The sequence below is a fragment of the Lagenorhynchus albirostris genome, chromosome 1, assembly GCF_949774975.1.
Source record: "Lagenorhynchus albirostris chromosome 1, mLagAlb1.1, whole genome shotgun sequence".
Lineage (NCBI taxonomy): Eukaryota > Metazoa > Chordata > Mammalia > Artiodactyla > Delphinidae > Lagenorhynchus > Lagenorhynchus albirostris.
Window position 1 is genome coordinate 38,763,586 of NC_083095.1, and position 22,251 is coordinate 38,785,836.

A 22,251-nucleotide genomic window follows, 5' to 3' on the forward strand; every position below is an offset into this window, starting at 1 on the left:
GAATTTTTAGGTTGTATTTGGCCCTACATATTATGTAGCTGGTCCTGCCTCATAAAGAAGAGCACAGTTGGGTTGAGGATTAAAGGATAAGTAGGAGCTCCCCAGCAGGTTAGGAGGAGAGAGAACAATATGTGCAGTATTAGATGCTGGATCTCAAAGTGATTCAGTGGCTGGTGTGTTAAGGTCAAGTGAGACTGGAGAAAATAGAGATTGGAGGGGCAGGTAGACTGAACCACGGTAGGCTTGATGACTTTATTAAAGAGCTTTAGTTTTACTTTGTGATTTTTTGCGTGGGACACTATCATATCTGATACACAATAGCAAAGAATGGAATAAAGGGAAATGAAGCTAGAAATTGAGGCAAGGAGGACAAATCATGGATTACTGCAGTATTTGAGACAGTGAATCTAAACCTTGCCAGCTTTACCTTGGAACAGCTATATTCTTGGTTTTGAAGACTTTAGCTTCTTTATTTTATTATTTTTTTAATGAAAAAAACTTTAGTTATAAAAACATGTAATTGTATCAGTAATTCTAGAATGTCCTGCATTTGCATCTTACTCACCACCCTTACTCACATTAGGCATTTCCCAACACATTAACAGAATCAAAACATGTTCTTTTTCTCACGTCCTTTTTCCTTTCTACTCACCTCCCTTCCTTCCTTTTTCTTTACATTAATCAGTTAATTAATTAATTCCTCAAAGTTTATTTAGGACCAAAGAGGCTAAACTAGATCTGTAACACATTCCTTGCCCCTGAAGAGCCTATAGATCTATGAGTGGCTGAAATGAAGCGAGGCAACCATATTTCAAACAGAGCGTGATGCATCTTGTTATCCTTCAGTCACACATGTTCACCCACCACAGCTGTCACTGTGGCCTTTGTTAAGAAAAGTTTATAGCCTCTGATATATACATGATAGTGTTTAATAAGTACCGCTTTGTTGTATTAGTTCAGGTTGGAATGACAGAAAGGACTAGAGTTAGAATTAGTGACTAAGTTTACAGAAGCAGTAAAAAGAACCAAACCAACTAGATCCTTAAATATCAGATGAACTGGAGCTGCTGCTTGATTGCATATAGCTGTAGATTCCTAGTCAATTCACAGATCTGGAAAGTGATGGGTCGTTTCAGAGAGCACACCTCTAGCCTCCAAATTACATAACACTAAATCCATGTCATTAAATAAATGATTCTAACCCCTTTTTTTCCCTTGCCTTTATAGGATTTCAAAGTTCAGTACACATTCAAATTATTTAATTTTGGTATCCCTTTTATGATCAAATGTCCTACTTTTGAAATGGAAAGCTCAGTTGGCCATGTTCCCTGTTAAGTTTAAGAAGATTTTATCATTTAAATAAATTAAACCTTCTAGCATGGGCTCCCCAGAACCTAATTAAGCAAGGAGAAGAAAAGCTTAAATGAAATAAACCTCTTTGCTGACAGAAAGAGTACAGACTGTTGTGCATTCTACCAATAAATGTGTGGCTAGAATCATAGCCTGATTCGTGATTTTTCTTTTTTAATTTTTCCTTAATTTTTTGGTGTTCATTAGCAATTTGATTTGCCATTGGGCAAAAGACACAGAATACATCAAGTGCAGAAGGTTCTAGGTTATTAACACTGAGAAAAAAAACAAATGTTGCATTTTTTAAAAGCTAATTTGATTATCAAACACCATGTTGATAATCATGGATATACATTTTTTTTACATGATTTAATTCATGTAAGTCGATCTCCTATGAACTTCACTCAGATCCTTTAACATTTTCTAAAATAATGTTTTGGGGGATTTTGTTTTTTAATCTTTGCCTTCTAAGGAATAATCATCATCATTTCCATGTTATCATTAAGCAGAATTCATCTATATGGCTTATGTATTGAATTAACAGGAAAATTTTTACTCTCTGTGTGACACATTACCAATGTAAGAATCAACTGGGTTATGAAAACTCATTGTTTGAAGATTCTTTCAATTGCCAAAAAGTAGCATGCAGGTTTTTAAACTAAACTATATACTGTTTTGGAAGGTTTAACTAAATAAAATTTATCAATCTTTCTATTCCTTATTAATTTGAACAATTTTACTTTACATGATTAAAAAGTTAAAGGTAAAAAGCACTTCTTTAAAAGGAAAGATTCAGCATGAGCTCAGATAATTTGAGAATGTTCATACTTGTAATAGTAATGTAGAATAATTTCTATCCTATTTTTTTTATTATGAAATGTAGTCTCCTTAGTAATAAAAATAGATTGTTATTCAAACTTAGAGTTTAGGGTCATAAAGTGATCTTCAAAACTATAAGAACTTATAAGGATGGCTTATTACCTTTAAAAGTTTTGAAATACAGTGAGTTTTTTCTTATTTGTTATATAATAAATTTTTTATAACTTAAGATACAACAAAAAGCTATCATGCTTTACATATAAGACATAGATCAACTGCTTGTGACACCTCAGTAGATTATTAGTCTTTAAACTCTGTAAATATAATAAAATCAACCCTGTTTTTTTGTTTTTAATTTCAGGGCCTATATTCTCTTACCTTGCATTAGGAAAGTTTTGCTTTGTCATCAACTAGAAAATAAGTTCTTAATGGATGTCATTCTATTCTTACAATTGAAGGATTCTGATTCATGTTCTTTAAAGACTGATTTGTGGGTCAAAGATTTGAACCTGATTGTACTCAGCAAGAATTTGTCAACTCTCTACTTGTTTAACAAGCACAGAGCTTCAATTGTTTGTTCAGTTCACCACTTTGAGGGATGGTTCATCATGGCAAATGCTCTATGAAGGGTTACCTGTTGGATGTTAAAATACTATATCACTCCCTACTTCACCCACTCACCTATCCAGGTTTTCACAGGGTCCAGAAGGTGGTGTCAAAGTTATTTTGAGGAGCTGCAGTAGAGTATAATGGTTAAGACTATTTGTAATCTGACTCCTTGGATTTGTATCCTGGCCACTTACTAGCTGTGTGACCTAATGCAAACCATTTAAACTCTTTGTGCCTCAGTTTGCTCTTCTGTAACATGAGAATAATAGGACCTATCTCATAGAGTAGTTATGACAGTTAAATGAGGTAATATGTTTGTGACCTCTTTGTATATGAAAATTTTTATAAGTATTTTTCAATAAGCCATAATTTCTGTTCTGCAGTCAAAAGAAATAAAATAAATTTAGTCTCATTCAGTAAACTCCATTCAGACCAATAGTTTTTTTAGAGTGACCTCTGGCTTAAAAGCCTGGTTATTGTAAATAGTTTATCAAATCCAGGTGTGAACTCTTAGGATTCTGTCTTCCATATACAAAGCCTCATTCTTTCTCATTTCATTTTACATTTTCTTGGTGGCAAAATATGCCAACCCAGTTCTATTTCATTTGTCCCTTGATGCAGACTGGCAGCCTGGCCCTGTGACAGAATTTTTTTTTTTCTTTGTTCTCAGTAGTTTGGCATTAGGAGTCTTTGTTCTCCACTTAATAGTAGCAGTGCAAATGCCTTTGTTGGTTCTTGGTGGGGTGGGGCCGGCTGGTGGTGAGGGAAACTGGATAAAGAAGGCTTTTTCTTCTGATATTTTACATGGGTACATTATACCCTTAAATCACAAAGCATCCCAAACTTGGTAAGCATACTGTAATTATAAGCAATTATTAGCCATTGTATTGAAAATTTAAAACATAAAGCTGTGGCCTAAGATGTCCACAGATTCTCAGTCTCCAGGAACCCCAAATCTTTCATAAACTGTGAACTTCACATGGCAGTATCAGTATGTCCCATTCAGATAAATAATGCATGATTTCTTAGTGTGTGTCCTAAATATTGCATGGATGTCTTTTTATCTGACACCCCTATGTGCCCTCCTCCACTGTTCATTTGAAATAGATGCTTTTTTCCCCAAACACGAAGGGTAATCTCAGTTACCACACTGCACTAAGGCTATGTCTTTCCAAGGTTAAGTAACTACCTTTAAAAAGGCAAACAAGGTAGGAGCGGAGTGGGAAGGAGGATGTCATGTCAGTTGATGGAATCAAAGTAAATCCCTTTTCAGTGAACGGGGATGATATAGGAATAGAGTATCTGTGTTTCCATGTTTTGATTTGTCCTGTCCAAAGAGTGTTAATATCTTGAAGGTTTAGCACAAGCCCTGTTTACTCAGGAAGCATAAGAAACATGTCAACCCTTTAAAAGACTTCTAATTAAACTCCTAGAACTTTGATGTCAGACTTAGAGATTAGTATTACATTTTTTTTTTTTTTTTTTTTTTTTTGCTGTACGCGGGCCTCTCACTGTTGTGGCCTCTCCCGTTGCGGAGCACAGGCTCCGGACGCGCAGGCTCAGCGGCCATGGCTCACGGGCCCAGCCGCTCTGCGGCACGTGGGATCTTCCCGGACCGGGGCACGAACCCGCGTCCCCTGCATCGGCAGGCGGACTCTCAACCACTGCGCCACCAGGGAAGCCCTAGTATTACATTTTTAAAAAATACCCAACTTCATGTGCCAGTAGAGAAGGAAAAATATGCTGGTGTTAATGGACAGTTATTGAATTTAGAGAATATTTATTTTAAAATACAAATTATTGCCACTTGATAAGCTATATTTCGTGTATCAATCTTAACTTAGAAAATGTACTTTTAGATGGAGGATTGCTTCTCCTTGACTTTTGTGTTTACCGTGATCATCACTAGTATTGGTTTCTAGTATAAGGTCAATGACTATATGTTATTCCTGGAAGCTGCTGAATCTCCAAGAGGTGATGAAAATGTTTTCAAACAGGAAGTATTTTACGAGAGTTCAGGGGAGACAACCAGCATATTTTGAATGTCTGTTATGTGCTGGAGACTATGTGCTTCACATGTATTTCTAATCTAACCAACAGCTTAATGAGAGAGGGTGATGGAGGTAAGTAATTTTGCTAGCGTCATAAAATTGTCTGATTCTGAAGGCACATTAATATAACTCCCTTGTGAATATTCCTTATAACCCTCATCTGCAGTTATTTTGTTCTTTAGATGACTGATCAAAAATCTCACGCTTACCAAATTCACTTCCAACTCTGATAATATAAGTGGTAATAATTTCTTACATAGCCTTTTAAATTTCTCTTGATGGAGTTGTAACTTTTCCCAGTATTATTTTCAAAATATATTTTTAATAAAATGTATGCTTACTTATTTGTGAATAGTCATCTAATGCTACATGTACTATATATTTAATTTTATATTTGAATTTTAAAAAATATTGGAATTTGAAGAGTCCAACCTCCTCAGTGAAAGTATTACACAGACAACATTCATATTTCTGTTTGGCTCTTTCAGTGGTGTGAGTTTCATGAGTTTTCAAGGCAGTTTATTCAATTAATAGGTAGTAGTTGGAAATGCAATTTGTATACTGACTTGGAATTTACCTTCCAGAAACTTCTAAGTATAAATCCTTGTTCTGCCCTCTGGAGCCACATAAATAAATTTAATTCCTCCTCCCACCCAACCCAGGTGCTATGTTGGTAAGCTGTTTAACTTTTCAGTAGTTTTATAGCCTAGAACTCTTACCGTTTGGCCTCTAAACAGCGGATGGCATTAAAAATGGCTTTGGATCATATCTATATGATTCAAAAGAAAACCTTACAAAAAATAGTGATGTACTGCAAGGAAAATTAAGAGATAAATGTTTTCTTACACATAAAAGTATACACACATGTATATATATACTAACATAAATGTTTACATTTATATATTTTCTATGAAATGGGAACATGAACATGAAAGCAAATAGCTCTGTTCAGTTGTCTCTTTACTATACTCCCTCTCTGATATGCAAGGAAGTGGAACTAAGTAAGCTAAGCAAGCTTCATCAGTGTTTCTACGTTGAATTTTAAGTGTATTGCATCTGTTAACTGACATTGAAATATTTTTCCCTTTAGAAATGATTTTACCCTATCTTCAATGGTTTTCTTTATAAAACAAAGTACAACTGGTATCTTGTCACACAAGTATAAAGTCATATGTTTTTTTTTATTTATTTATTTTCAATAAGATAATTTTATTATTTTTATTATTTTTTTTTTAACATCTTTATTGGAGTATAATTGCTTTACAATGGTGTGTTAGTTTCTGCTGTATAACAAAGTGAATCAGCTATACATATACATATATCCCCATATCTCCTCCCTCTTGCGTCTCCCTCCCACCCTCCCTATCCCACACCTCTAGGTGGTCACAAAGCACCAAGCTGATCTCCCTGTGCTACGCGGCTGCTTCCCACTAGCTATCTATTTTACATTTGGTAGTGTATCTATGTCCATGCCACTCTCTCACTTCATCCCAGCTTACCCTTCCCCCTCCCCGTGTCCTCAAGTCCATTCTCTATATCTGCATCTTTATTCCTGTCCTGCCCGAAGGTTCTTCAGAACCTTTTTTGTTTTTTTTAGTTCCCATATATATGTGTTAGCATACGGTATTTGTTTTTCTCTTTCTGACTTACTTCACTCTGTATGACAGACTCTAGGTCCATCCACCTCATTACAAATAACTCAGTTTTGTTTCTTTTTATGGCTGAGTAATATTCCATTCTATATATGTACCACATCTTCTTTATCCATTCATCTTTCAATGGACACTTAGGTAGCTTCCATGTCCTGGCTGTTCTAAATAGTGCTGCAATGAACACTATGGTACATGACTCTTTTTGAATTATGGTTTTCTCAGGGTATATGTCCAGTAGTGGATTGCTGGGTCATATGGTAGTTCTATTTTTAGTTTTTTAAGGAACCTCCATACTGTTCTCCATAGTGGCTGTATCAATTTACATTCCCACCAACAGTGCAAGAGGGTTCCCTTTTCTCCACACCCTCTCCAGCATTTATTGTTTGTAGATTTTTTGATGATGGCCATTCTGACTGGTGTGAGGTGATACCTCATTGTAGTTTTGACGTGCATTTCTCTAATGATTAGTGATGTTGAGCAGTCTTTCATGTATTTGTTGGCAATCTATATCTCTTCTTTGGAGAAATGTCTATTTAGGTCTTTTGCCCATTTTTGGATTGGGTTGTTTGTTTTTTTTGATATTGAGCTGCATGAGCTGCTTGTATATCATGGAGATTAATCCTTTGTCCATTGCTTCATTTGCAAATATTTTCTCTGATTCTGAGGGTTGTCTTTTCGTCTTATTGATGCTTTCCTTTGCTGTGCAAAAGGTTTTAAGTTTCATTAGGTCCCACTTGTTTATTTTTGTTTTTATTTCCATTTCTCTAGGAGGGGTATCAAAAAGGATCTTGCTGTGATTTATGTTGTAGAGTGTTCTTCCTCTGTTTTCCTCTACGAGTTTTATAGTATCTGGCCTTACATTTAGATCTTTAATCCATTTTGAGTTTATTTTTGTGTATGGTGTTAGGGAGTGTTCTAATTTCATTCTTTTACATGTAGTTGTCCAGTTTTCCCAGCACCACTTACTGAAGAGACTGTCTTTTCTCCACTGTACATTCTTGCCTCTTTTATTAAAGATAAGGTGACCATATGTGCGTGGATTTATCTCTGGGCTTTCTATCCTGTTCCATTGATCTATATATCTGTTTTTGTGCCAGTACCATACTGTCTTGATTACTGTAGCTTTGTAGAATAGTATGAAGTCAGGAAGCCTGATTCCTCCAACTCCGTTTTTCGTTCTCAAGACTGCTTTGGCTATTCGGGGTCTTTTGTGTTTCCATACAAATTGTGAATTTTTTTGTTCTAGTTCTGTGAAAAATGCCATTGGTAGTTTGATAGGGATTGCATTGAATCTGTAGATTGCTTTGGATAGTAGTGTCATTTTCACAATGTTGATTCTTCCAATCCAAGAACATGGTATATCTCTCCATCTGTTTGTATCATCTTTGATTTCTTTCATCAGTGTCTTATAGTTTTCTGAGTACAGGTCTTTTGCTTCCTTAAGTAGGTTTATTCCTAGGTATTTTATTCTTTTTGTTGCAATGGTAAATGAGAATGATTCCTTAATTTCTCTTTTCAGATTTCTCATCATTAGTGTATAGGAATGCAAGAGATTTCTGTACATTAATTTTGTACCCTGCTACTTTACCAAATTCATTGATTAGCTCTAGTATTTTTCTAGTAGCATCTTTAGGATTCTCTATGTATAGTATCATGTCATCTGCAAACAGTGACAGCTTTACTTCTTCTTTTCCTATTTGGATTCCTTTTATTTTTTTTTTCTTCTCTGATTTCTGTGCCTAAAACTTCCAAAACTATGTTGAATAATAGTGGTGAGAGTGGGCAACCTTGTCTTGTCCCTAATCTTACTGGAAGTGGTTTCAGTTTTTCACTATTGAGAATGCTGTTGACTGTGGGTTTGTCATATATGGCCTTTATTATGTTGAGGTAAGTTCCCTCTATGCCTACTGTTTTTATAATCATGTTTTTTATCTCTCTCCCCCTCCACAGATCATTTTCCGCAAAATCAGTGATGTGAAGAAAGAAGAGGAGGAGCGCCTCAGGCAAAAGAATGAGGTCACCCTCAGCATACCCGTGGACCACCCGGTAAGAAAGCTCTTCCAGAAGTTCAAGCAGCAGAAGGAGCTGCGGAATCAGGGGTCAACGCAGAGTGACCCTGAGCGGAACCAGCTGCAGGTAGAAAGCCGCTCCTTACAGAACGGAGCCTCCATCACTGGCACCAGTGTGGTCACCGTGTCACAGATTACGCCCATTCAGACATCTCTGGCCTATGTGAAAACCAGCGAGTCCCTCAAACAAAACAACCGTGATGCCATGGAACTCAAGCCCAGTGGCGGTGCTGACCCCAAATGTCTCAAAGTCAACAGCCCCATAAGAATGAAGAATGGAAATGGGAAAGGGTGGCTGCGACTCAAGAATAATATGGGAGCCCATGAGGAGAAGAAGGAAGACTGGAATAATGTCACTAAAGCTGAGTCGATGGGGCTACTCTCCGAGGACCCCAAGGGCAGTGATTCAGAGAACAGCGTCACCAAAAATCCACTAAGAAAAACAGATTCTTGTGACAGTGGCATTACAAAAAGTGACCTTCTTTTGGATAAGGCTGGGGAGGCGCGAAGTCCACTAGAGCATAGCCCCATCCAGGCTGATGCCAAGCACCCCTTTTATCCCATCCCTGAGCAGGCCTTACAGACCACACTGCAGGAAGTCAAGCACGAACTTAAAGAGGACATTCAGCTGCTGAGCTGCAGAATGACTGCCCTGGAGAAGCAGGTGGCAGAAATTTTAAAAATACTTTCAGAAAAAAGTGTGCCCCCGACCTCTTCTCCCAAATCCCAAATGCCGCTCCAAGTACCTCCCCAAATACCATGTCAGGATATTTTTAGTGTTTCAAGGCCTGAGTCACCTGAATCTGACAAAGATGAAATCCACTTTTAATATATATATATATATATATATATATATATATACACACACATACATACACATATATATTTGTTAATATATTAAAAACAGTATATACATCTATATACATACGTGTGTATATACAGTATATACATATATATATATTTTCACTTGCTTTCAATATGATGAACACAATATGGATTTTGATATGTAAATATTGCATGTCCAGCTGGATTCTGGCCTGCCAAAGAAGATAATTATTAAAAACATAGATATCGCTTGTATATTATGCAGTTGACTGCATGTACACTTTACATTTATTTATAATCTCTATACTTTTAAAAGGTATGATTTTTGTTAACCAAGGCAATGTAATAGTTAAAGAATCAGGGTCCAACCTGCCAATGTTGCCATGACAAATTTGATCTCAGGCCGACTGTATTGAGCTGTCATTTCCTCACTCTTCTGTTAAGTTAAAATTATAAATTAATGCCAGGGAAGCATTCAACATTTTAAAACGTTAGTGCCATTTTGTGATCCCTTTCCATAGGATATTTTTCTGTAACTTAGTGTTAGGTTATTTTCCCCAATAGGCAGTGTTTGCTCCATTTAAATGACTGTTTTGTTGCCTCAGTCAGATAGCTGTGTGGGATGCTGAGAACTTATTGCTATGGGGTTTGTGCATGAATTGCATTTTTGCTCAACTATACCTCTCCTTTTTTAACATTATACTTAGATAGTAATCATAAACTCTTATGTAAGGATATCCCTACTCCCTCTGTCTTAAATAACAGCCACCATCTTATAAGCTGATTTTTATCAACCCCATAAATATGAAACTATTAATATAGTGTATATTATAGAAATACTGCATCACAGGGTAAAAGGGCCTTTTAACAACTCATGTTAGAGATGGTGATTTTCCAAAGGTGATGAATGTTCTAACTTTGTTTTTTTTAAAACTTGTTCAAGGGTGAAGTTAAAGGCTCTTAGCAAAGGAACAAGTAAACAAAATACATTGAAGTAATCATATCAAAAATTAAACTAGAATGATATAAAATAAAAAATATAAATAGACAAGTTTCTGTAGCTTATTTGTGACTTAGAAAGAATGAAACATGGGTACAGAATTGTTCACACCTGATTCTTAACTGCTTCTAGAGGTAATACATGAAATGTGGTTAGAAAACAAAGAAAACTAAATAGTAGACGTTAAGTTGCTCAACTCAGACAACTGCTTTTCTATAATTTTATTCTGGTTACAATTTTCTAAAGCTTTTTTTGCACACAGTTCTACTGCTGGACTTCTGCTGAGTTGATACAATAGACTACCACAGCTCGGACAGATCCGCTCATGAAAGGGGGGTACTAAAGACTGAATTTCAGAGTCTTTTGGGCCACAAATTCTCTTCTTAGAAAGTGCCTATTATCAACCAAAAAAAAAAAAGGAACAAAAGGCTGTGTATAGCTAGACTCTTAAATGCTGTGTATTGAGAATAAAATGCACACTCATTTGTGAGAACCTAGAAAACTTTATTTCTTTTGACTAAAGTTTACTTTATAAAGTTGATCAGAGAGGCATACTTTTAAATTGGTGCATGCATGACAGTTAACAGCAGGAGCAGGGCAGTTAATGTTTGCATCAAGTTGAAAATATATAGCAGTAATTTGTATATTATTACATATATGACCATCTGTACATATATGTTAGCATACACAAGATGATAGCAAAATCAAAGGAGATATTTTGATGTGTTGTAGCCATTTTTATGAGCTTTTTAAACTATCTCTGAGGATCCCCAAACAAAAACAACAGAACTGAAAAACAAGTTACGACCATCAGACTGGAGAAGTGAAAAACAAAGTAATTTATAAAAACAGTTGATATTTTAGAACTTCTGTTAGAGGTTCTTCACATGCCCACAAGATGTGCCTCTTTAATCCAGGAGTCTCAGAAGAGACGTTATGTGCATGGGTTCCATTTTCCTTTCTTTGTGCCCATAGCTTCCATTTCTCGAAATGGAAGTTTTCAGGGGAACACATCTCCATGCTATGCTACAATATCTACCTACCATAGGCACAAGACAGTGAGGTAACCATGGTGTAAGAAATCAACATTGAAATTGAGACTCTGTTGCTTTTATGATGAGGATGGTACCTTCTTCTTGACTTCAGATATTTATTGAATTTCAGGGTATTTTCTATTTAACCATGTATGAGACAAGCTTGGCTAAGCTTTCAAAGTGCGTGGTAAAAATGATCTGAGTACAGAAATGGTTAGTTTAACTTAGCCATGTGCTTCAGAAATAACAGTTGGTGTAAAGGTATGAGTGACTGTGAAACAGCAGGGCGGTTTGTAGTTGTGATCCATGCCTTTGCTTATTAGTGTTGCTAATATCTGCTGTGTTCTGACATTGACTCAGAGCTTCATCTAATTGACCTACAATATTGATGTTTATATATAGAGGAAACTACTTTAGAACTACTTCAGGTTGTCACAAAAAAGGGAAGAGTATCGGTTGCTTGTTTATGGTGCAGTTATCACAGTATTCTTTTCCAGCCGCCTCTGTTCCTGTGTGCATGATACGATGAAGTGCTGAATGCACTCTACTGTTTTCAGCAGGAATGCATGTGTTCAGCAAACATTGTATATAGAGTAGTCTTTTAGGTTTCCAGATTCCACAACTCTTTCCAGTCAAACTTACTCAGATTTGAATGAGGGGTGAGCACTTGCTTTAATACGTGCAGTAATGATACAATCATGTTCTGTGTTGCCTCAACCAGCACAAAGACAGTAGATTCTCTTTTGGGGGACCAGATGACTGCATGTTTTATTCTTGTACTGTATAGATGCTCTCAGTGCATCCAGAGTAGAATTTTGTATTATTATCTTTCTGAACAATGGAATAATAGGAGTAAATAGATATGTGTTTAAAATTTGAACATTTTCCAAGCAACTTATACACCTTCAGTATTTTTCTATGATAATGTATAAGATCAGATGCTGTACCCTGGACAGGTGGTTGTAATGTACTGTGATAACAGAAGTCAAACAAAAACGGAAATGTGAGCTGCATATCATAACGACAAGTTTTATCAGTCTGTATTAGGATATTATTGCACTAAATGTGATCTAGTAAATAGAGGAGCTTATGATAAAAGGCAAATAGGAACATGAAAGGCAGATGACAATGCCAAAGCTGCTCGTGTCCCACATTGACATAAATAGTCCTTAGAATGGTCCAGGCATAGACGTTGAATAGAGACACATACTTCATTGTTAAAATGGAAAATTTTTATTATGACACTGGTTTCATCTTACATTAAGTATAGAAGTATGAGTGTCCTAAGTATTCAGTTAAAAAAATTATGTAGATCAGAACAAGAGAATTAGAAAATTTGGGATTTTAACTTGCTCCTAAGAACAAATATATACTCCAGGAGTACCCAGCACTTTAAGAATATTAATTATGACCACTAATTAAACTGCATTTTGAAAGTTAATCTTATAGGAGCCCAAATGAAAACCGGAGCTTCCATCCTTAAATTTAAGGAGATTTGGTTCACCTGTGAGATCTGACCCATTTGCTGTTCTATTTTAAATAACTAAATTCTTTTAGAAACCTTTTTTAAAAAAAATTAGTCTTCAGAACAGTGACTGTGTTTGAAGTGTGCAGTGGCTACTAGTGAAATTATTTGTCATATCCCTAATAAATTCCACTATCTTTTAAGATATCTATCTCTTCCAAAATTTTATGTAGGTAATAAGAAAATTTGTCTAGAATGTACATATCATACATGGATAACTTTAAAATAAGAATATTTGTAATCACGTGAATGTTGTGTTTCATACTTTGTTATGATAAGTGTATTTCTCTTGTGGTCTGGACGGAAAGGGAGAGAAGAAAGAACAACTTTTTGGAAAACTAGAATTCAAGCCTAGGATGAATATCTGAGCTCTGTCTTGGATTCTGCATCTAGCTTTGCCGCAATCGCACTGTAACTTTGGGCAAGTTAACTCTTTTTTGGTGTATCTGGGGCTTCAGTTTCCCTACTGATAAATAATACAGTGAAGGTAAGAACTGCTCCCTTCTTTCACCAAGATGATATTAGGTCAGTGGAAAACCATCTTCCTCTCAGATGAAAATAACATTAAGGCAAATTTTTTTTTTTTCATTCATAGCAGACTAGCCAAGATGCACTTTCTAAATATTCTTCTAGGTTTTAGAGAAGACTTCTCTGGTCAGAGGTTGGTGGGGAAAGGCATAAGTAGCTAAATAATTATTGGCCAATGGCATGTAAGTATAAGACTTGAAAATTATCTGGGAATATAGAGCTACTAATCAAATAAACATGGAAAGAATGAAGAACTTTTAGAAAGGAAGAGAGAAATAAGAGAAAAAGGAATATGTAAATATTATGATTTTTCTTATTCTACCTAATCATACTGCTCAGCAAAAATTCTCAATTTTGTGAGAAAAAGTAAACAACTTGGTGAATATTCAAGGTATAGCTCATCTTCAACTTTAGTATGAAAATAATCATGACTTTCTCAAGATAATGGCTCCACATAGGTAGATGTTCTTATAACAAAATTTTAACTATGAAAGAATCCTTTCCAATGACTAATCAGTTTTTCAGTGTGTATCTTGAACTGGAAAAAAAAGTTTTAAAAAGGGAAATCATTTGAATTACATTAGAAAACCACTCATGTTGTATCCTAATGAGAGTGTTTTAATTTTAAAAAGTTATAATTTGTAATTAGTAATATTGGTGACTCAAGGAAGCCACTTAATAGCATGTAAAAATTTATTTTCAAAAATGAGATTCATTTTGTTAACAGTTGTTTGTTCTGCAAAGACAGTCTTGTAAACTAAGAGATACAGTCAAACCTGCAGTCACTACATTTGCCATGACCCTTTGAGTAAAATAACAAGAGCATGTAGAAACAAAGGGGAAATTTTAATGTACTACAAGAGATATTTAGATCTCTTACTGGGTTTTCTAATCTTTCCATCAAATCAGAATTTTAAAATTGTTATTACAAATTAGGAATTAGGCATTATTTTGAAAACAGACACAATTTCTCAAGTTAAAGGAAGACTAGTTATAAATGCCTGAGACTTTCAAGATGTATTAGAGGAGGTTTAAGGGGATTGGTCATCATTGACCATGACTTTTTACTATGCGTTGTAATCCTTATGAGTTATTTGCTAAGTGGTCAGTAACGTTTATATTTTTATCCACTGTGATGGACCCTTGGCATTCCAACTCACAGTCATATTACATATGTATTTGCATATGTAAATAAATATTTTCAGTCAACTTGCTCTCAGTGTAAACTTTGTACTTAACAGCCTAAATGTTGTTAGCAGCTTAGATAATAAAAACTCTTACAGGTGTGGCATGACATTTATTATTATTTAGAGGGTTGATATAGATTAATTTGACATTATAGGAAATATTCTTCTTATCTTGGTCTAGGAAAACATATCAAGAGGTGATACATGTGGGACTACACGATCAGAACAAAAACAGAGTCAGGTTTTAAGTAGGACAGTGGTACCAGACTGCATGAGTTCACAGGAGTCCAAATCAGGATTTGCATTTTCACGTTTGGAACAGATCTACAAAGAAGAGCATAACGGAGGTCGCAGTTTAGTGCATGGAGAGCTAAGCATGGTCACTGGCAATGCTTATGGGTGCGATCAGATCAACTTTGGTGAGTCTATATAGAATTTTTTTTTTGTCTTCCCTTAGCTTTACTGGTGTACATTGCTTTACATTTATTGACTGCTCTGTGTAAGTATGTGCAGCCTTCTCAATGAGAAGGATTGGCTAAGTCTGGATCTTCCATTAGTCATCAAAAAAAAAAAAAAAATATATATATATATATATATATATGCCTGGGGAATAGATGAGGAAACTTGTCAGAATAGCATAGCTATTGAGATTCTAACACAGGCAGGCAGACCCTGGAGAGAAAACTTCACTTTATAAAATACTGACATTTGCAAGGGCTATCTAGCCCAACCACAAATTTCAGATGTTTCAAAACATGTACTTTTAAAGTTTCCTGAATTTAAAATAATTTTTTAAAATTTCACTCTATTATATAAGTATAAATTTTTATTTTTCATAATAGGTTAGAATAAATGACAGAGGTTGAAGTCATAACTATTGCAAGCACAAGGTGCCCTATCCCAGTAATGAGATCTTCCTTTATTTCTCCCAACAACTTACCAGTAGAGGTAAGTCACCAAATGTGGTTATAAGTAAGAGGCAAGTTGTGGTCACTGGTATTAACATTTCCTTTTCCAACTGAATTTTAACCCAAAGAGGTAATGCATGATAGTCAAGAAAAGCAAGAAACATTCAGGTTTTTTTCTGTAATCTCTCTTAATTTTTAATATTGGGGTTTGGATGAGACTATGGAAATATTTTATTTCTAAAATTTATTTTCGACCCACTGAATTTTAAGTAGATTATGGAGATTTTTTTTTAATTGTACCACTGTTGGCTTCTTGGCCAAACTACTATTAAATGCATTATCCAAATGAACTGTTTCAGCTTAGAATAGCAATTTGTATTATTTCCAAATTTAATGAGCCTCTTGTATGTATATTTACTTCAGAGAGTTTAAATAATTTTCTCTAATGAAAAAAATGTTAATATTCTTAATGTGATTTATTCTATCCGTTGAGATTTTTTTAAGATAATGGTTTGAGATAAGGAGAGAATACAAGGTATTACAGTATACTCTGGGATCCTCAGCTCAAACCATCTTGTTTTCACTTTGATGACAATACAGCAAGAGGTAACCATGGAAAAGACCATTCTACCTTTTTCAGAACAACTGGGAAGGACCCCAGTGACACTGCATAAAGCTTTTATAGTTAGCTCACTTTCATCCCTGGCTTTTACATGATCACTGTGTTACTATTTAAGTATGGTCATGACTTGTGCTACATCTAAATGCATTTGTTCAAAGAACAATTGACCTAAAAGTACAGTTGGGCCAGAATTATAACTGAGGAAAATAAAAAAGAGGGTTAGGTTTAGCTGTTACTTTCTCTTAATGTGTTTTCTCTGTGTGATGCTCTTAACTATTTATTTATTTAGAGATAACACATTGTCATCACCATAGTTAAGACTTTAATGAAACATTAGGAAGCAGTGTCAAAGTTTGTCAAATACTGGGGCTTTAATACATATATAAATGAGTGCTCCCCCATCAACTGAGTTTAGAACTTCTAGTTCTTACCTAGAAGCCCAGGCCCATAAACATTTGGCTGGTTGGGCTCTATCTTCATGGAGTAAAGTCAAGAGGATCTGACCACTCTCTCCTTCATGCATATTTACTAACTGTTGAATGACCAGACCAATCAAGGCCAAAATATCTACATTGATGCCTGAATAAACCAGATTGGGTATTCATAGCAACCAAATTAAGTATTTCACTGCCAAATATTTTATCCTCCTTCTCTGCTAAATCGTCTTTGATGACATGAATTTAACCTCTTCCTTCCATGGTCAGACTCTCTATTGGGAAGTTGGACTTTGTGATTAAAACAGCGTAAAGATTATTGTAAGTCACAGAGGTGTTGGTGTCATGGATCCCTCATTTGCTCTTCAATTTTTTCCAACCAAAGTATGATGGGAAAGATTCCTGATGAGGCCATGATTGAGCAAACAGGAAGAATAGCTAGCAAACTATGCAAAATCACAATAATGATCCATATTGAATTTCATGTCAAAGACATTTTGATACACCTGGGTCTTTAATAATGGTATATTATGTCACAGCCATGCATTGTCAGTTTATACAAAAGCCAAATGTACTTTTATTTAAAATCAAGATTATTTAAAATCTTTCAGATTTAGGAAAATCGTGGCAAGGATAGGTTTTTGATCTGTGCAGCAATGTTTTCATGTTATGATTCTCAGTGTTCTTTTTCAAAGATGGTATAAATGTCTTGTTCACTTCCATCTTATTGGCAGCACTGGTGTCTTCCATTGAGCAGTCATCTTCCTTCTTAGATCCAATTCACAGTTAAAGAGAGATAAAACATGCATTTTATATTAGGAACAATATGATTGTTACTACATTGAAATTGGAAACCAATTTAGACCCATTTCTACCCTACACATCCACTGTAGTTTATGGGAAAAGCAATGATTCCTACAAGTGCTTGGTACTCAGACAACACAAAGTAAAATGTGCATATTTGTGATATATTAAAAACTATAGATTTCTTTTTATTCTATGCTCTAGTGACATTGTTTACATTAGTTGCAGCATTTTGTATACTATACTGCAAATTCCTGACTATAACACTAATATTACAATGGGAATTTATTTTTGCAAGTTTGTAAATGTTTTTGCCACTGCAACCATATTGGTGGGAAATTGGGGTATTAAAAATGCCTCTATCTGTAAGGGTTAATTCACTGGAAACAATTTATTTATGTATTGACCAAGGAAATAATGCAAAAACTTCATGTGATGTTTTTAATACCTTATGCTAAGCAGTACTAGTTTGCTCTTTTCAAAATTTAATTCATGTTTAGCAAATCATTTTTTCTACTTAAAGGTATTGCAATGTGTAATATAGAAATTTTTTATGTACTGTTGACGTCACCTGATTGCTGAGAGAATGTGTGAAAATGTTTTTAACTTTGTGACTTTAGGGTCAATTCTGGAATACTTGTGATCAAAATTTGATTGTGTCTGGGAAGTTTGTGGTGATTATCACTTTACTTAGGATTTGTTCTCAAGACACAATCATTTAAAAAAAATTGAATTGGCAGGTGGAAGTTTCTAACCCAAAAGAATTCTGGGTTTCAGCACAATAAACTGTACTTCATCAGGGAGGATTAACTTTGGGTTTTTTTCCACAATTTATTTAAATGTGAATATTTTTTCATGATACAGAATAAAATGTGCATTTTATGGAACTTGTTTGAATTGAGTCTTTGTTGAAAATTATTGTTTTGAATTTAGTAAATGAAAAGCTCCCCATTACAAACACATGAAGCGCAGTGGGTTCAGAGAAAACAGTCTTTGATATATTAGTTTAAAATGTTATTTTAAACTTCTATAATACTTTTCCTCTGATAAATTGTACTGACAGTATAAGTAATAAAATTAGAGTCATATATATGAAGTTGAAATTTTAAACCCCAGCAGTAAGTTTGTTGGAATTAGAAGATATCTCTGTTCCATGAAAGATGGAAAATAAAATCTGGATGGAATTTTGGAGAAAATTTTATTTTTAAATGGGATTTCTTTAATATTTCTTTATTCTATCAATCTATCAAAAATGTTATTATTTTCCTAACATTATAGGTTTATCCCAGTCTGTGAAATTTAGAAGCATAGGGGAAGAATGTACATGGAACAATAGAGTACTTCCATTTTTTCAAAACATTCATAAATGGTTCTGCCACTAACCCTTGAGTCATTAAAAGGTAAGGGTTGAATATATAATAAAGAAAGGCTGTTATAGGAGAATGCAATCTTTTTTCTAGTTGAAGAAACACAGTTTAAGAGGTGCATTTTTGGACATCACTGAAGAGTTACTGGTATCTATTGTTTTTTTGTGCAATGTAACATTTTTGATTGAGAGACAACTAAATAAAGCTTTGTCTTTGCTATGGTTGCATTCGGGTGTATTTATAGGGGGTGGAGGTTCTAGAGTCTGCTCTCATTTAGACAGGAGCCAAGGATATATGATGATCACACACAACTAAATGAATATCAAAGTAGTGTCATACTTTCTACGCAAAATGTCAGTAATTAACGCTTCCTCCACTCTTTGCCCCTTTTTTCCTTCTTTCCTTACACACACACTCAGAAATATATTACAATCTCTCCATGTAAGTTTGGTGGTAATAACTTAATTGAGAAAGATACTTATTTTCAAAATGTGAAAACCATATTATGAATTTTTAAGAGATTAAGAGGAGGATGAGAGAGAAATTTTTGTCCTATGGGATGTTTTCTCCTGAGCGTGTGGTGAAGAACAGAGCATGTATGAACCTTCCAATTCTCAATCTTCTTATGTTAGTATGCTTTACTCCCAACCAGCAAGGAGGGTTTTGCTTTCTATAAGATTGTTGAAAACAAGTCAGATCCATTTTGCTTATTCTAGGTAAATAAGCATAATGTGCTTTACTTGGATTAAATAAAGATGTGCCCAATGTGAGAAAACCAGAACTGACATTTTACAGCTGGAAGGGACGTTGGAAATGAATCGGCACCACACCTACTTTAAGAAATTAAGAAACCAAGGATTGGAGAGGGTAAGCGATTCTCCAAAGTTATATGTATTGTTATTGCAATTAAATAGGAGCTAGGATTAAAATTCAGTTGTCTTGATTCCAAGTCCAGTGTCTGTTCCACTATATCACATTGCTGTGTGGGTTTTCCACAATGAGCACAAGCACACACACACACACACACATTTCAGCTAATGCTACTAAAATGTTGCTAGTCTCATCTCTGAGTGTTGCTGAAATGACAGTTGTCCAACTGTGCTATTGAGTTAAAGCTGTGTGTCCTTAATTTCAATTTTCTTAAATTAAAAAAGGTATCTCAGAAAAGGTGTACTCTCCCATTGATATTAATCGTTATTTAGTATCCTACAATCATGATACTCTCTGTATACCTAAGAGTTTTAGAATCAGAACTTAATAGATCAAGTTTGTTGTATCTGGCTAAGGCTGCAAGTTGCGAAAGAGTTCAAGAAGACACAGAAAGATTGGCTAGTTGCTGACCACCCCAGATTACTGTGTGAGGAGCAGAAACTGGAACTTCTGGGCCTCTAGTCTCCTGTGAGTCCATGGGGGTGCAATAAACACTACTTTCCATCTCGCCTGATTCTACTGTTTTCTGGTACTTAAAATTAAGTCTTTAAATGTGTGTGTATGTATATATGTGTGTGTGTTTGGGGAGGATACCTTCCTTAGTTCTTAAAATTCACTGGGACTATTCCAGTAAAAAGGGGAAATGTATGTCTGTCATGCTTTATAAATAACAGTGTTCAATATGGTCAGTTGCTGGTGGAGTAGTGCTAGCATCTTGTCACCTGGAATCATTCAACCCATCAACAAACATTGCTTCTGTGTATGATACGATGACCAAACCGACCAAATACAGCTACACCCAAAGTATGGATCTTAGGGTTGGCTGTCTTCCACATCTGTGAATGTCCTATTGTAACAACAACAGCAAGATTCTGTTGAAATGCTTATGCTAATGACCTTGAGCTATTTAATTTACTGATTGGCAAGGGTGCCAAGAACAATTCCTGGGCTTAGGGAGACGGAAGAATTTCAGCTTTTTCATACCTTCTTTAAATTTCCACGCTCTTCACTCTTAACACCACTCCCCCAAATCTTAACAACTTGGGCAAAGAGAGAAGAGAGAAGATTTTCAGAATCCTGGTTCTTTCACTGCTGCCCATGCACACTATCTGCTGTTCCCTGTAGTTTTCCACTGGGCTCTAAGCAGGGGGAGAAGAAACACTCTGCAGGTGACCTTGAGCTGCAGGCTTTGTGACTCCCTGCCTGCCTAAGGAAAAAAAAGGAGGACTAAAGCAAGACATCCAACAATCACCATTAAACTCTCTAAACGACAGGGTCTGCGAGGACAGAGGGCAGGGAGGAGAGCTTCCTTTCAGCACATCAGCAGCAAATAAAGACACTTCTGTGCTGGTGGGGTTGCCAGGAGCCTTGCTCTTCTTCCTTTCTTTTGCTAGTGGGTCCTTTATTCTTTGTGCAGCCTGGTGAGAGTGCTTTGAAAAGTATAATGGGTTATACAAAACTTCAGATTCTTTCTATTTACTATTAATTTTCCCAGTAGTCAAGTGTAGATCCTAGAACTTATTGAGGAGCCATAACTATTAGTAACGCACATTGACACCAAGTTTCTAGTGAAGTTCCAGGTTTTTTAACCTTCTTTATAGAGAAAATCAGAAAAGATAAGAATTTGTTCAGGCATGGCTAGCAGCTAGAGTGATTTTACTTCCCTGTCAACCATAAAGGCAAACACATACCACACACACCCTCTCCTGCCCTACCTCCCAATTCAGGAAATAAAACATATTTTTTAAAAACCTCAACTTATGGGCTATGTAATAGCCCTAATTTAATTAATCTGAAATTCTCAAGAAAGCAGTGTACCATTTGACATTTCTACTTTCAGTGAAAATATGAGATCTCTGTTACACCAACTGGAAGTTAAATACTGTTTCAGCATTCTTTCTGATTTATGATTCAGAGCTATAAGATAAATTCCCAAAGTTAATGTTAAAGCAGTAGAGAGGCTCCTAGTTGTTGAGTGAGTTTAGGACTTTCACCCAACTTTATTTATTTATTTAAACTTTTTATTTTATATGGGAGTAGAGTTGATTAACAGTGTTGTGATAGTTTCAGGTGTACAGCAAAGTGAGTCAGTTACACATTTTCCCATTTAGGTTGTTACATTCACCCAACTTATTTAGATACAAGTGCAGTTGGCAATTTAGAGAGTTTATACTGAACTTGACACAGGGACCAAAGTTCAATACCAGCAACTACATCCTCCTCACTAAGCCTCCTTTCTATGCTCTGACAGGATATCTGTGGCTTATACAGAATCACATCTATTGTGCTTTTGCACCTGTTTTTACTGTTTCACTCAAATTGACTTTGATATAGAACCAAGATTCTCACTATTTCGTATGTTGTATATGGATGGATAGATAGATAAGTAGAATTATCTACCAGTTGTCAGATAGAGTCCTAGTTACTTTCATGTATAATGACCCCCATTAGAGAGTCAAGGCCACAGGCTGTAGGCGACTAAAAGCCTTTTCTAAGCTCACATAACTAGAAAGTATCAGAGAAAATTTTCAAAGCCA

At 35.4% G+C, this 22,251-nt stretch overlaps 1 protein-coding gene across 1 annotated transcript in view; it reads left to right on the plus strand.

Moving 5' to 3' along the window:
- The window catches only part of KCNH5 (potassium voltage-gated channel subfamily H member 5), a 323,612-nt gene extending 314,233 nt beyond the window's left edge, over window positions 1-9,379 (plus strand). Inside the window, exon 11 of the mRNA XM_060166885.1 lies at window positions 8,432-9,379. Within this exon, the coding sequence (XP_060022868.1) occupies window positions 8,432-9,379 (948 nt within the window). The remainder of the gene's footprint in view (window positions 1-8,431) is intronic.
- Window positions 9,380-22,251: the final 12,872 nt, after the last annotated feature.